Source organism: Pseudophryne corroboree, chromosome 7, assembly GCF_028390025.1.
Source record: "Pseudophryne corroboree isolate aPseCor3 chromosome 7, aPseCor3.hap2, whole genome shotgun sequence".
In the NCBI taxonomy this organism is placed as follows: Eukaryota; Metazoa; Chordata; class Amphibia; order Anura; family Myobatrachidae; genus Pseudophryne; species Pseudophryne corroboree.
Window position 1 is genome coordinate 376,434,939 of NC_086450.1, and position 16,424 is coordinate 376,451,362.

General features: G+C 44.8%; 1 protein-coding gene across 1 annotated transcript in view; it reads left to right on the forward strand.

The window, feature by feature from the left end:
* The window catches only part of LOC134945329 (cytochrome P450 2K1-like), a 178,053-nt gene that overhangs the window by 145,183 nt on the left and 16,446 nt on the right, over nt 1-16,424 (forward strand). The window contains exons 6-8 of the mRNA XM_063934533.1: nt 2,588-2,729; nt 11,212-11,399; nt 14,357-14,498. Coding sequence (XP_063790603.1) covers nt 2,588-2,729; nt 11,212-11,399; nt 14,357-14,498 — 472 coding nt within the window. The remainder of the gene's footprint in view (nt 1-2,587; nt 2,730-11,211; nt 11,400-14,356; nt 14,499-16,424) is intronic.

Sequence of the window (16,424 nt, forward strand, 5' to 3'; positions counted from 1 at the left end):
TGCTCCTGCAGTACAGTGTCGAGACTACATGTGGTGAATCATGTAAACTGCTGCCTGGACCAGCCACTACACTCAGAGAAGTGGGCGGCGCTGGGGGACATGAGCAGCATCTTCAGCCCGGGAGACTTGAATACTATTCTGGGTGGCCAGGAGCAGCACCGATATTCAGGTCGTAGGCATATAAAAGCAGACAATGACAAATTGGGGTGTGATTTGAGACAGACTGATATAAAAACCCGGTTAACTAGAACAGTGGAGCCGAGGCGACTCAGCTGCACTGAGCATCTTTCTCACTCAAAATATGCGCCTTATTTGTACAGAAAAAACTTGAAGTGACAAAACTACTTTGCTGGATTACACTGATCAATGTGATGTGCGACATCTGTATATTTGTGTGTCTGAAGCTGCATACAGATTGCTATGGCTGCTTCTTTTTCTCATGCCAAGTTCTGTTGTGCTTCATCTGCGACTGTACGTATCTCTAGCACACTGTGAGTGGTGCTTTGCTGCGTCTGCAATGCGAATAAGAAGAAAAATTGAAAGAAAAGACGGCACACTACACTTCTCGGAGTGGCTCAGTCACACTAGGTGCCTTGTGCCCGATTACATATGCCTTACCGCAGTGGCGGATTTAGCGGGGGGCGATTAGGGCGAACGCCCCCCCTACACATACCGGCACCGGGATGGATGGCCGGGTCCCGCCACGGTGCCGGACTGGAGAGCGGTGCAGCGCGGCGGGAGAAGGTGAGACGAAGAGAGACAGTGTAGGCGTGCGCACGGGGGTTGCCTGGTGCGCACAGGCATCCCACCCTGCACACACGCTTGCTGCTGCCGCTGATTCCCGTCTCCTTGACACTGAAGCGAGGAGAGCGCTGCGCGCGCCTCTCCTGCCCACTGTGTCCCCGTCTCCGGCATTCATTTTAATTGTCTGTGGCTGTCATCCAATCATAGCTCACGGATCGGCTCTTGATTGGCTGCCGGCCCGTGAGCTTTGATTGGCTCACAAGCCGGCGCTATATTTCAAATGGCCGCCGGAGACATGGACTCAGTGAGGGGAGGCGCAGAAGAGACACGCGGTGCACTCGATCCCCCTCAGCATCAGAGACGGGAATCGGCGGCAGTGGCACTGGCAGCAGGAGGGTAAGCACCACTGGGGGCATTTGCATTCTGGCACCACTGGGGGCATGTGTATTCTGGCACCACGTGGGGCATTTATATTCTGGCACCCCTGGGAGCATTTGTATTCTGGCACCACTGGGGGCATTTGTATTCTGGCACCACGTGGGGCATTTATATTCTGGCACCCCTGGGAGCATTTGTATTCTGGCACCACTGGGGGAATTTTTATTCTGGCACCACTGGGGAATTTGTGTATCTGGCACCACTGGGGGCATTTGTGTATCTGGCACCGCTGGGGGCATATGTATCTGGCACCGCTGGGGTCATGTGTATCTGGCACCGCTGGGGGCATTTGTGTATCTGGCACCGCAGGTGGCATTTGAGTATCTGGCACCGCTGGGGTCATTTTTGGATCTGATGTGAATTTCGGCTCATTCTATGTGCTATAATGTAAATTTTGGCTCATTTTGTGTGCTATAATGTGAATTTCGGCTCATTTTGTGTGCTATAATTTGAATTTCGGCTCATTTTGTGTGCTATAATGTGAATTTCAGCTCATTCAATGTGCTATAATGTGAATTTTGGCTCATTTTGTGTGCTATAATGTGAATTTCGGCTCATTTTGTGTGCTATAATGTGAATTTCGGCTCATTCTGTGTGCTATAATGTGAATCTCAGCTCATTCTGTGTGGTATAATGTGAATTTTAGCTCATACTGTGTGGTATAATGTGATTTTCGTCTCATTCCGTGTGCTATAATGTAAATTTCGGCTCAAACAGTATGCTATAATGTGAATTTCGGCTCATACCGTCTGGTGTAATGTGAATTTCGGCTCATTCTGTGTGCTATAATGTGAGTTTCGGCTCATACCGTGTGGTATAATGTGAATTTCGGCTCATTCTGTGTGCTATAATGTGAATTTCGGCTCATACAGTATGCTATAATGGGAGTTTCGGCTCATACCATGTGGTATAATGGCAACAATAGGAAATTTTTGAAGCAAACGGGAAGGGCATCTCTAAGTGAGAGGAGCTATGATTAGGGGGAGGAGTCATAATTCTTAAACCGCCCCCCCTAAAAGTTAAGTCTAGATCCGCCACTGCCTTACCGGCAGACGGGATGCCGGCTGTAAATATTCCGACATTGGCATCTCATCCAACAGAATGCCGACAGCGGGGCGAGTGATGAGTCCCCTTGCGAGCTCACTGCGCTTGCCACGATGCGGGCTCGCTGCGCTCACCACGGGATCTATTCCCACTCTATGGGTGTTGTGGACCTGTTGTGCCGGGATTCTGGCTGTCGGTATAGGGCAACCCCTTGGCCCTATGGCATAAAGACGCTAGGTGTATCAGGACACATCTGTACAAGAAGACCCGATAGCGCTTGATTTGATAAACAGAACAGCATTGTATGAATGTATATGTATAGGGAAATGACATACTTACTATTTAACATTTGTGCTTTCAGGAATCCGTAGAATCTGAAACATACTTTAATGATGAAAACTTGGCCTACACAGTTCGGGATTTATTTTCAGCTGGAACCGAAACGACATCTGCATCGCTAGGCTGGGCCCTTTTACTGATGGCAAAGTATCCAGAAATTCAAAGTAATTTTATACTATGTGAGAATTATGACTGGGAGAGTTAAGAGGTTAATTGTTGACACATTCCATATTGGCTAATCATTGCGCTGTGTGACACTTTGCGCATTTACAATACAATCGGAATGGAAATTCAGGTCAGCAGATCACTTCATTAGCTGACCTTGAAGTAAAAGGTGAAACTGCATTCCAACCCATTTATTCAGTACATTACCTGAATGACTGGATCCGTGCAGTCACTAGAATGGATGGACCAAAGACTTTATAGTTATATAATCCCATTCACTCAATCTATATTTCATTTGTTTATAACTGTGCTATATGGCCATTAAAGGGTTTTCCTGTCTTTAACAGAAACACTACTTAGGATTAATGTTTACCACTAATGTGTGCTAACTCTTGTGGAAGAGATGTGCATGACCCCAGTGTGACATGAAATAGGTGTGTGGCGTGTGGCAATGCCCCCTTTTCATGTGCATGCTGAAAGCTTGCACACAAGGCCCCAACCGTCATATCCCAAATATTGTTCCTGAAGTCCCTCCAGTTTTAAGTGCCCTAGGTGCACCAAAGCCTTAATCCAGCACTGTCTACATGGCATGTTGTGGTACAATCATCATAAATAGAATGCCAAGACAAAGTTTCCTGGTATCAGGTAACTGTGCAGGGCTCCTAGATAGTGATAACAACATCTGTCTGTAATGGAAGCTTCTGAAGTTAGGAGTACAGTATGTACAGTGCATAGTATGTAACATTCCTGCATCTCACATACTACGTCTTGGACGTGAACTTTGGGAAGAAAATCCATTTCTTCATCCCTAGACATGTACACCAGTAATGCAGCAGTAAAAAGGTACCTAACTTTGAGCACTACATTTTTTTTTATTGTACATGAAATAGAAAAAATTAAAAATAAAAAGTCCAATGGTGAATCACCAGATAAAACAAAAGACTAAAAACTGAATGAATCCTCCTTAAAATGCCATCATTAGTGTTCCGATTGTGTGTACATTACGGTTAAACAGTTGTAGACAGAACCAGAAGTGATCTTACTCGGTTATTGGAAGTAGAGCCGCTGGTGGTAAAGCAGTGTGTGATCCGGAATATACACACCGCTGGGCTCCAAGGCTTCTAAACGGGCAGTCACTGGTGGTCCTTTGACAGTCAGATACCATCGCGTCTCGGACCTCTGTTGGGTCCTTTATCAATGCAGAATGATTGTTGTAATCTTAAGCATCCTTTTAAACACTTCAAACAAGCCACGCCTTCCTAAACCGGAAGTGCGCGGTACTAGCACTTCCGGTAATCATGGCTTGTCACTTCCATGGTTTGCAAACACGTGTCTCTCGGTTGGCGGAAGTGCGCTGCAAAGGTACTTCCGGTAAGTCGTCGTCGTGGTTGGCGGAAGTTCTAGTATTTAACACAATCAGTGTATCCTTTGGTTGGCGGAAGTTGTCCTTAATGGGGAATAGTCTTTCTATAGTTGTCGTGAAACGCCCATCAAAATATAATGTTAATAATTGAGCATTGTTTTTCATTCACAGTAGAAGGAGTAATAGACATGTTTTTTTTAACTGTTATTAGTGTATTTTGGATACTTTCATCCTTGGGACCAGTTCCGTTGACCATAAAAATTAAAATAATAATAATGAGAAAATCACACATTGGGATACACCCATTGTGTTAAATGCTAGAACGTCCGCCAACCACAACAACGAACAAACTGGACTTACCAGAAGTACCTTTGCCATGCACTTCTGCCAACTGAGAGACATGTGTTTGCCAACCACGGAAGTGCCAAGCCGTGTTTACCGGAAGTGCTAGTACAGCACACTTCCGGTATAGGAAGGTGCGGCTTGTTTGAAGTGTTTAAAAGGATGCTTAAGATTACAACAGTCATTCTGCCTTGATAAAGGACCCAACAGAGGTCCGAAATGCGTTGGAATCTGACTGTCAAAGGACCACCAGTGACTGCCCGTTTAGAAGCCTTGGAGCCCAGCGGTGTGTATATTCTGGATCACACACTGCTTTACCACCGGCGGCTCCATCTCCAATAACCGAGTAAGATCACTTCTGGTTCTGTCTACAACTGTTTAACCTCAATGCACATACAATCGGAGCACTAATGATGGCATTTTAACTTTTAAGGAGGATTCATTCAGTTTTTAGTCTTTTGTTTTATCTGGTGATTCACCATTGGACTTTTTATTTTTATTTTTATCTATTTAATGTACAATAAAAATTCCATTTTAAATAGCGCCCAAAGTTATGTACTTATTCACTGCTGCAATACAATCCCTTTGTCTCGTGGGGGACCTAGTACTTAATATAGGCTGCATAGGAGGGTTGCGCATTTGAACCATCCACTTTTCATTCCATGTACACCAGTAAGATTGACGTCACATACATGTACTTGAGATGTCACTGAAAACTTGCAGAGAACTCTATTACGTCTATGACAGGATGATAAAACATTTGAAACAAGGGTGGGTTCCTGATTGGATCAGCTCGTTCCACAGAACGCATATAATATACAGTAGCTGTCAATAGATTACTCTAAGACGAAAAACTTGTTAGAGGATCCGAAAGTTGCCTATATGATATATTCTCATCACTTTGCTCCTAAGTGTACAGTCCAGAGTTTCATACAAGTCTGCATAGTGGACAGATCTCTTTGACCAACTGCGCATGCATTTTAACCTGCATTCAGTTGCACCTAGGCTAAGGGTGGGAGGTACATAGTCACAATATATATATGGCTTGCCATATGTATTAAAAATGCGCAGAGATATATGCTGCTGCTGCAGATATGAAGCACAACAAACCCCATATGCAGCAAGCCCCAGAAAAAATAACTCCCCAGAGCTACTGCCCATTTGGCAAGGCCATCTATAGATGGCTTTGCCTATAAAAGCTTAAGTGCATCTTTATGCAAAAGAAAGCCAATGATGGATCCAATCGATCTATTCAATTGTTCCCCCTGTTGGGCAGGCATGCTGCATGTGCGCGCACATTAGTACTCGGTTTAGCCACACAAATCGGCTAAACCCGTTTAAAGTCCTGGTTAAGGGCGACTCCCATTTCAGCTCACACCTCAGGAGACTGTGAGTTGAAATGTATTGCACATGGCTGCATGCGCACCCGAACCGAGCAACACTTGAATTGCTCACTTGGGTGCCATCTAGTGGCAGCTGAGGCAAACAACAGTTAAATTCCTCCCATAGAATGAACATAATGCAATATAGAAACAATGAGATCCAGAAAAGCTATAAAATACAGAGCGCATGGAGATACTAAAGGGACATTAGTGAAATGCTGAGTAAACAGGAAGGTCTTGAGTTTATTTTTTAAGGATTATAGCGTGAAGGCCTTTTGAACTGTGCGGGGAAGCGAGTTCCATAGAGTTGGAGGTGCATGATTAAAAGCTCAACCCCCAGATGAATTCCAGGATATTCGAGGTACTGCTAATAGTCCTTCATCTACAGGTTGCAGTAATCGAGAGAGATAAAATGGATATGTTGCCTACAGTAACCAATTAGCTTCTCACTGTAATTTATCTAAGCACAGTCTATGAAATTACACAGTTGCTATGGGCAACTTCATTTTATGTCTATTTTAAAAGTTTGAAACATCTCCCTTTGAGTCCTTTTTCAGATCATCAAGCTCCTCCTAAACGGTAGTCGGTTATTCTGGCTGAGTGATTTCTGGATCCAATACCTCAAGCTGCCTGTCAGTCTCCAGCAATTAATAGTCTGCAGACTCTCTATTCAGAAGAGTGTGCTTTCACATCTTCTCAGTCTTATGAAAAGGATCCATTTAAGTCCTGGAAGTCTCTGAAATCACAACCAAGTGGGAACTCCAAAGCTGACTACAGCAATTTACACAATGAGAGCTAATCTCAAATATCCCATTTACAGGAATTAGAGAGACAACCACACGCAGACACAGAACTGGCAGCAGGCGTGGTTTAGGTGGAGTGGGTTGGGAGTACTGGGCACTGTGACTGACAGGGAAAGTTTCAGCAGCAGTGGTGTACTAAAAGGGAGGCCTGACTTCCTGGATACTCCCGGCCCCACCCGACTACTTTCACAGCAAGCCCCCCGGTACTGACCTACAGTATTTGCCTCCTCCGCCGCAGTTCAGACCCATGTGACCAGCTGCTGCCACACTGACCCTGAGCTGGCTACTGACACCACCTAGTCCCAGATAGAGGCCTGAGGACTTTGCATCTGACTGGGCCACAAGTTAGAAAGGTTCTCACTCGCCCCGAGAAGCAGCGGAAAGCGTATACCCAGATTATCTCAGATTTTACACTCCAACACCTGACTCAATCTCCTCTGAGGATATGGAAGGAGGTAGCCACTTGGGGGACATTAGAGGTGGGGAGTGCGCACAGGCTACCGGGTGATGTAACTCAAAGCAGCGGCTACAGCAAGCCAAGGGCTACAGTGGCACCTGGCTGTATGTAACTGTTATCCACCTGAGTTGTACCTTGCGTGTGCAGTGGCGCCTAATGGAGGTTGGGGAGGGGTGGTACAGATTTCTCAGGCCCGGGCATGCCAGGGTGCCCAGGCCAGAGCACACCAGTAGCCATGTTTCTTTCATTATTATAAATCAGCAGGCGGGCAAGTAGGCAGACATATGAGTGGCGGGTCGGGCCACCGGGGGGGGGGGGGGGGAGGGGGTTGTGTATCTGTGTTTCACCAGGCTGTGTCCCATGTTTGGGCACATCCTTCACAGCCATTTCCAGCCTCCACACTGCTGCTAAGATCTCGCAAGTCTATCTCCACAGCTGGCCTCGGAAGGCCTCCACCCCACCCCCCAACATGCCGTCCATCCCCCCAACATGCTGTGGCCACACACCCTCCAGAGAGATGGGGGGGGGGGTCCAGGAAGCTGTTGTGAGGATATGTGTGTACAGGGATGTAACTGGATAGGAAAGCTTATGAAGGTTGAGTGAGTGGTTCTGGAATGTGATAAGCTTTCCTGAAGTGTTAAGTTTTCAGGGAACGCTTGAAGGTTTGGAGACTAGATGAGAGTCTTATTGTGCATGGTAGGGCATTCCACAGAGTGGGTGCAGCCCAAAGAATGTCCTGCAGTCATAAATGGGAGTGAATAATGAGTGTGGATTAAAAAGGTAGATCTTGTGAAGAGCTAAGAGGCCAGGTGGGGAGATATTTTGAGATAAGGAAAGAGATGTATGTTGGCGTAGTTTGGTTAATGGCCTTGTGTGTGAGTAAAAGTATTTTATATTGAATGTGGTAGAATACAGGTAATCAATGTAGGGACTGAGAGTGGATCTGCAGATGTGGGATCTTTAGAACTTTTGTTGAGGAGAGAGTGGTAATGCCCCTGTATTTGGCCTTGCCCCTGGATTATTCATGCCCGCATGTGTCCTGGATTTTTAGTTTTTTTAAATATAGCAACTCTATTCATGTGGGCATTATACCAAGGTACAGCTGTATATACTGTTTGTTAAACCATGTAAATTCACACAATACTAAAGCATAGTAATACAATGTACATTTGTGACAATAGCTGTAAGGTTCTCGCTCCTGAGGTCATATTTTTTTTCCGGACCATCTCCGGGTACAGGTTCTTTTTACCCTATGCGTTTCATCTTCTTGTGAGACTTCATCAGGGGGTTAATCTCTGTACTAGCACAGACTTGGAACATTTATGACGTATCAAAAAGTCACATTGAACAATATAGTCAACCAAGTAGGATCAAGATGTATCATACACTTGGTCCACCAGACAAATCAGAGCCAATAAAATCAAGGAGTGAAGTCCTTATAGTTTTATAAGTACAACTGTGAGTAAACAATTCTATAGATGCGATTCAAATGGATAGAGCTCCAGAACTTCAGTCTGTATGAGTGCTATGTTATACATACAGTATATATAAGCAGACCAAGGGCAGAACTCTAGATGACTTGTCAAGTAAGGTACATTACCATCATGGTTATACTGACTTTTTAGAACTATTTTATTCAGCTCTTTCATCAGGATATAATAATATAAAATTCGCAACTTCCTTCAAATTGATTCAAACACCCGAAACTGAATGCCCCACATCCGGTCTGGATACAGGTGTGTGAAACAAAATTAACTGCAAAGTGAACAACCCTTCACCACATTGATACAATGGTCAAACTACGGAAGCCTAAAAAGACCATAGAAGTATAAATCACAAGATGCAAACTGCTGCATAAAATTGTAGAAATTCATATTAACTAAATATCACGCTGCTAGTCTTAAATATACTAAACTAGCTGTTCTAACCGTTCGCACAGGAGTTTCTGATTTTTACGGTTGTACATATAAATGAGTATTACAAATTTGGTAAATTTACAGAGAGGTACATTTGAGACATCTTAATGTAAGTAAATATTAATCCAAGATTCTTGGCATTACCCGAGTAGCACCCGTAGCAGATACGGTAAAAAGTGACAGGATCATTTTTGTCGTTTATTAAGTTCTGCGCACCAAATTTTAATCCGATTGTCTGTTTGAGCGTTATCATTCAAGCAATGCAAGTCATGCATCTGTAATGACATCATTATGTCAATCACCTTTTCATCCCCTTACGGGAGGTTTATTAAAATTCTGATAACGTCGTTTTCCTATTTCCCACCTGAAGAATACCTATGTTAAAATTTCAGCTTCCTAACATATCGGGAAGTAAGAGAATTAGTGATGAGTCAGTCAGTCAGTGAGGGCTTTTGCATTTATATATATGAAGATTGCAATAATATACAGTCCTGTGCAAAAGTTTTAGGCAGTTGTGGAAAAATGCTTTAAGTAAGAATGCTTTCAAAGCTAGAAGTGTTAATAGTTAATTTATCAACTAACAAACTGCAAAGTGATTGAACAGAAGAGAAATCTAAATCAAATCAATATGTGGTGTGACCACCCTTTGCTTTCAAAACAGCATCAATTTTTCTAGGTACACTTGCACACAGTTTTTGAAGGAATGTTGAATGAAAAGTTTTTAAAACCCAAAATACTGCACTAATCCCTTTGTCCTACAGGTTCTTACTCATGGTCCAAACACTGAAATCTTACACTTGCCCAGCCCCAGCAGCCACTCACCAGCACATTCTCCTGCATTTTAGCTCATACGTACCTACTTTTTATGTCTTCTCTCCGGGGAAAAGCGCGGAGAGGAGATGAAGCATGTTACTTCGGGGGGTGGGAGTGGACTATGATGTCATTAAGACCTGCCTCCAAGACGGGAAAATTCCCATAATTCACGGGAACCCAGGAAGGGCTAAATGGTGCGATTTGTGTCTTTAGCCCCTCCCCTTCACACAGCAACCGAGTTTTAGGGATTTTATCCCCATCCTGCCCGCTTTACGAGGAAGCGGCCGGGATGCGGGAGAGTCACCACCCGGGTCGGGGCTGCGGAGGACTACTCTAATGAATGGGGGGCTCCCTCAGCATCCGGGAGGGTAGGCAGGTATGTTTTAGGTGTCTTGATCATCAGCTTCGCCTTCATGTTGGCTGCTCCTTGTTAAGTGCTGGGGATCTTCCTGGATAGGTCACTTGACACTGCATCAAGCCACATCCCCCTTAGTGAGGCAGATCTTATGTGCTTTTAGTATTGCAGTATTATTATTGGCCAGTGGGCCTAATTCAGATCTGATCGTAGGTGTGCTAAATTTAGGACGCCCAGCACTGGGCTAATCCTCCCCGCATGTCAGGCCCTATCCCCCCCCACCACACACACATACACAGGTACAAAAGCATTGCACGGAGGCGATGCTTTTATACTTGACGAGTAGCTCCCTGTCAGCACAGCTCCTACGCGTTGGCAAGCCGCTACGCGCCGCGTCCCGGGACGCAGCGGCTGCGTGTGACGTCACACAGCCACCGTGGCCCGCCCCCCCAACAGTCCGGACATGCCTTCATTGTCCGTACCGCGCCCCGCCAACGGCATTCTAACACCGCTGGCACGCCCCCTCCCACCCCACGACCGCCTCTGCCTGTCAATCAGACAGAGGTGATCGTAGCCAGTGAGATGCTGATAGGATCTCACTGGGCTACCAGGGTGCACGAGCGAACTCCACAAAGTAATTCAGACTGTGATCGCTGCTGCTGCAGTCTGAATTACCCCCATAGTCTGTCCCCATCCCCAGGCAAAGTCTGTCACAGTGGGGAGGCCGAGCTCATAGCTCCCTGACAGTCTCTGTATTTCCAGCAGAGAGCTGCAAATATTTAGTGAGTTTTGACTTTAACAATTATTATACTAATATACAGATTATATTTATTAGTTAGAAATAGCTTCTTTGTATTATTCTAATCATTTGTATAGTGAAAACTCTGGAGAACACTGGAGTATGTCAGGTGAGGCTCTGCCTGCACGTTGCTGCTTTCACCTGCTGGGGTCTTTTACATAATTATTAATCCAACCCCTTCTTTGACAGTGATAAAAGTGCAAACATACAGTATATTGTATTGTGTTAAATAAATGTTTACTACTTTGTAGAAAGGGTGCAGGAGGAAATCAGGACACATATGAAGCCAGGACAGATGCCTACAGCCGATGATAGAAGGAATATGCCTTATACTGATGCAGTGATACATGAAGTACAGAGGTTCGCCAATATCGTTCCCCTGAACTTGTCTCACATGACTGTAAATGATGTGAATTTTCGTGGTTACAGTATTCCAAAGGTAATCCTGAGTCAGACGCTGCAGTGCCCTTGTCTGCTGCCTCTTTTACTATTACTGCTTCTGTGACTTTATGCATGTGCTGTGGAAAGAAAATGTTCAACATCCAACTCCAACATTGGGGGTAATTCCAAGTTGATCACAGCAGGAAATTTTTTAGCAGTTGGGCAAAACCATGTGCACTGCAGGGGGGGCAGATATAACATGTGCAGAGAGAGTTAGATTTGGGTGTGGTGAGTTCAATCTGCAATCTAAATTGTAGTGTAAAAATAAAGCAGCCAGTATTTACCCTGCACAGAAACAAAATAACCCCACCAAATCTGACTCTCTCTGCAAATGTTATATCTGCCCCCCCCCCCCCCCCCCCCTGCAGTGCACATGGTTTTGCCCAACTGCTAAAAAATGTCCTGCTGTGATCAACTTGGAATTACCCCCATTGTGTCTGAATTAGAATCATGCCCTACATGTGATACTTCCGTCGTGATTGTTGGGACCTTTGCAGAAAGCATGGGGTCCTGGGTGTTCAAGGGATTACACCAGGAAAAAAGGGAAGAGTTGAAATCACTTGTTGGCAGACAGAGCTTCTACCAGCCAGATAATAGTCGCTGGTAAAACTTTAGGGATGTAGTTAAATAGTCAACACTTCCGCTGTCGACAGTCAAAATGTCAACTGTGCAAAGTCAACAGGAGAATATAGACTCAGTAATAATGTTAAAGCTTTTTAACTGTGTCAGCATTATAACTTTAAACATGACGCTTTACTACTGTATCATGTTTTAAGTTAGAATCATATAGAATGTCAATATGGTTAACATGCTTTACGTACACGTTGGCATTCTCCCATTGACATGATACTGTTGACATCAGTGATGAAAAATCATACACAGCCCAATCCTTATCTTTATCTAATCCTTATCCTCTCTTACATTGAACGCTGCTGTTGAATTAGGAATCAGTGCAAGATAGGAAACCAATCCCTATCAGCCAGTAATACAGGTGGCTTATAGAAGATCCATCTCCCAACAATGTATGCAGAGGACTGTAAGCGTAGACTTTAGATTGCTAACAGGTATGCTTTGTATACTAGTGCTCTAGAAATCAAGGTCCCACTTCATCCCAAAGGACTCTCCAGACATACACCCTGTATTTTGTAGCACTGCCAGAGAGTGTGGGTGAGTCTGTACTATCTCCTGCCAGCAGCCCAGCCCCGTCCCGTCACATCACAGGTTCGAGGGCAGCACAGGGTGGCAGGGAGCGCTGCTTCACTGCTGAGAGCACAGAGTGGAATCTTGTGAAATGTGCAGAAGGTTCCAGGCTAAAATATTCACTGGGGCACTATAGAGGTTATTGAGCTTGTTTTCAGTGAGTATGAACATTGTGGTAACCATAGAGACATTCTAGCTGGGTCCACAATACACAAAGGACCTCATTCCGAGTTGTTCGCTCGCTAGCTGCTTTTAGCAGCAGTGCAAACGCTAGGCCGCCGCCCTCTGGGAGTGTATCTTAGCTTAGCAGAAGTGCGAACGAAAGGATCGCAGAACTGCTCCAAAAAAAGATTGTGCAGTTTCTGAGCAGCTCGAAACTTACTCCTAGCTAGCGATCACTTCAGACTGTTCAGTTCCTGTTTTGACGTCACAAACACGCCCTGCGTTCGGCCAGCCACTCTCCCGTTTCCCCAGCCACTCCTGCCTTTTTATCGGGCACGCCTGCATTTTTACACACACTCCCTGAAAACGCTCAGTTTCCGCCCAGAAACACCCACTTCCTGTCAATCACTCACCGATCAGCATGCGATTGAAAAGCGTCGCTAGACCTTGTGTGAAACTGCGACGCGCGGTGCGCAGTGCACACCATACACATGCGCAGAAATGCCGCTTTTTCAACTAATCGCCGCTGCGAACGAAAGCAGCTAGCGATCAACTCGGAATGAGGGCCAATGACCCAACTAATTGCACCATAGATAAGACACTGGCCATAAGCCTGATTTACCACATTAGTAAGGCTCACATTTTGGGCCACATAAGAAGAGCCATAGAAAAGTGTCAGCAATGTTGTAAATAATGTGTGTGCAGGTGTTGATATTGCAGAGTTATAGAGGTACACACCAGCGGATTACTCACACTACTGTATGAACAGCACAGTTACTTAACCAGTGGCAGTGTCGGACTGGGGCATGTAGGGCCCACCGGGGAAATGCAGTGGTAGGGGCCCATGTTACCATGTTAGGGGTGTGGCCTGCCACCCCCTGTGAAGAGGGGGTGTGGCCCGCCACCTCATTGGTTTGACTAACCATTAGAGAGTGCAACTTTTGGGCCCCTTCATATACAGTATATACAGTAAATTCAGCTGCTGTATGTATGACAGTGTACTAGATTAATAACAGAGTAATAACAGCAATGCACTGTAGCAGATACACCATAGTCCAGTATAAGGTAACATATGTATAATGTATAATTCAAATGCACAGTCTGGGACCTGGTGGGCTCCCAGGCAGTGGGTCCCACCAGTGTTTTCCCCTATACCCCTGTGGGCCAGTCCCAGCCTGACCAGTTGTGTTGGTTTATTGATAGCAGGTACAGCCATACACACTGGTGATGGAGTGGAGCTAGAACGGAGTGGGGTTTTATACAGCTCATCAGTTGGTTAATGTATGCGGCAATGGGTAGCTGAGCAAGGATGCTGGAACAGCTTTGTAGCAGGTATTAACCTTGTCTCTCATAGAACATGGGCAGGAGACCTCTGTCTACCACCATGTCACTCTACACAGTAAAGACAAGATGTTCCCTGCACATGCTCAGTAGAGATCTCGGCACCCATCTTGGGATAGGGCATGAAGCCTCCCTGGGGGGCAGGAAGACTGGAGTCTCAGTCTGCACAGTAGTGAACTTCTTTTTCAACAAGTTACACAAGCTATTAGTTTTAATAATATATTTACGCAAAGTACTGGTTTTTCATCGTAGGGAACAGAGGTCATTCCTTTCCTCACATCCGTTCTGTATGACAAGTCTCAGTGGAAAACTCCATATGAATTTAACCCAAACCACTTTCTGGATTCAAGTGGGAAGTTTGTACGACCCGAGGCATTTTTACCTTTCTCTGCAGGTTGGTGTTTTGAACTGTTAAAATGCTAAAGGTAATATCTATCTATCTATCTATCTATCTATCTATCTATCTATCTATCTATCTATCTATCTGTCTGTCTGTCTGTCTGTCTGTCTGTCTGTCTGTCTGTCTGTCTATCTATCTTTCTGTTTGTGAATGTATATGTATATTATATATACTGTATATATATACTCCATGACCACTTTATTAGGGGCCTAATTCAGACCTGATCGCAATTTTTTTATCTCTAATGGGCAAAACCATGTTGCACTGCTGGTGGGATAGATATAACATGTGCAGAGAGAGTTAAGGGCCCTGCACACTGGGCGATGTTGGCGATATTATTGATGGTCGATTTTTCACCAACGATTTAAAGCCTACACACTGGACTATATTGATGGGCAATTTGGATGATATGACAGTATAGACATCTATATCGTCCAAATTGACTGGCATGTTTAAACGATGATCGTTCAACGATGAACGATTGCGGGCATGCGTATCGTTGAAGCATCCACACTTTCAATATCTCACAAATATATCGACCAGTGCATAGGGCCCTTTAGATTTATGTGGGTTATTTTGTTTCTGTGCAGGGTAAATACTGTCTGCTTTATTTTTAGAGTGCGCAAACCCCCTGCAGTGCACATGGTTTTGTCCATTAGAGAAAAAGTTTGCTGTTGCGATCAGGTCTGACTTAAGCGTAGGTACATCTGCCCTCCTGCTCATTTATGTAACTATCTAATTAACCAATCATGTGTCAACTTGATTCATAAAAGCATGCAGACATGGGGGGTAATTCCAAGTTGATCGCAGCAGGACATTTTTTAGCAATTGGGTAAAACCATGTGCACTGCAGGGGAGGCAGATATAACATGTGCAGAAAGAGTTAGATTTGGGTGGGGTGTGTTCAAACTGAAATCTAAATTGCAGTGTAAAAACAAAGCAGCCAGTATTTATCCTGCACAGAAACAAAATAACCCACCCAAATCGAACTCTTTCTGCACATGTTAAATCTGCCTCCCCTGCACTGCACATGGTTTTGCCCAACTGCTAACAAAGTTCCTGCTGCGATCAACTCAGAATTACCCCCATGATTAAGAGTTTCAGTTGTTGTCAGACCAAAGACCAGAATGGGGAAGAAATGTGGTCTGAATGACTTTGACTGTAGAATGATGGTTGATACCAGATGGGGTGGTCCGACTATCTCAAAAACTGTGGCTCTCAAAGGATTTTTACACAGAACAGTCTCTAGAGTTTACAGACATAGTACAAAAAACAAAAACAACCAGTGGGCTGCAGTTATGAGGGTGAAAATGCCATGTTAAGGTTAGAGAAGAGTGGACAGACTGGTTCAAGCTGACTGGAAGGTAACAATCATGCATTACAACAATGGCATGCAGAAACGCATAGGGATATATTTACTAAAGTGCAGGTTTCTAAAAGTGAAGATGTTGAAAGGACTACCAGTTCTGACTTCATGTGGTGAGTAGCTTCGCTGTGCAGCTCCAGGGAAGCCTTGCTCATCATACCCTTTACAAGGCTTTTTTCAGCCTCCAACGGACTGGGAAGCCCCCGTCCTACTTTCCCAGCACATGGAGAAGTTTTAAGCCAGGCTCCCATGCCAGACCTCAAGCGCAGGAGAAATGAAGGATGGATTGCAATATGGCTCCCAGAACAGTTACACCTCCAGCATCACCAGCACCTAAGAAAGCAGCTTCTGACCCAGATGACTCTGACAACTCTCAGGTGCCCCCCTGACTTCCTCATCACTTATTCTGATGCCATGGATACAATCAAATCCACCATTGGACTTCTGCTGTCTCAAGTCATATCTAACATTACATCACAGCTCCAATACCTTACTCACAGAGAAAATACTACAGAAACTCGCATTGGGAGGGTTTGTCATGATATGGCTGATGC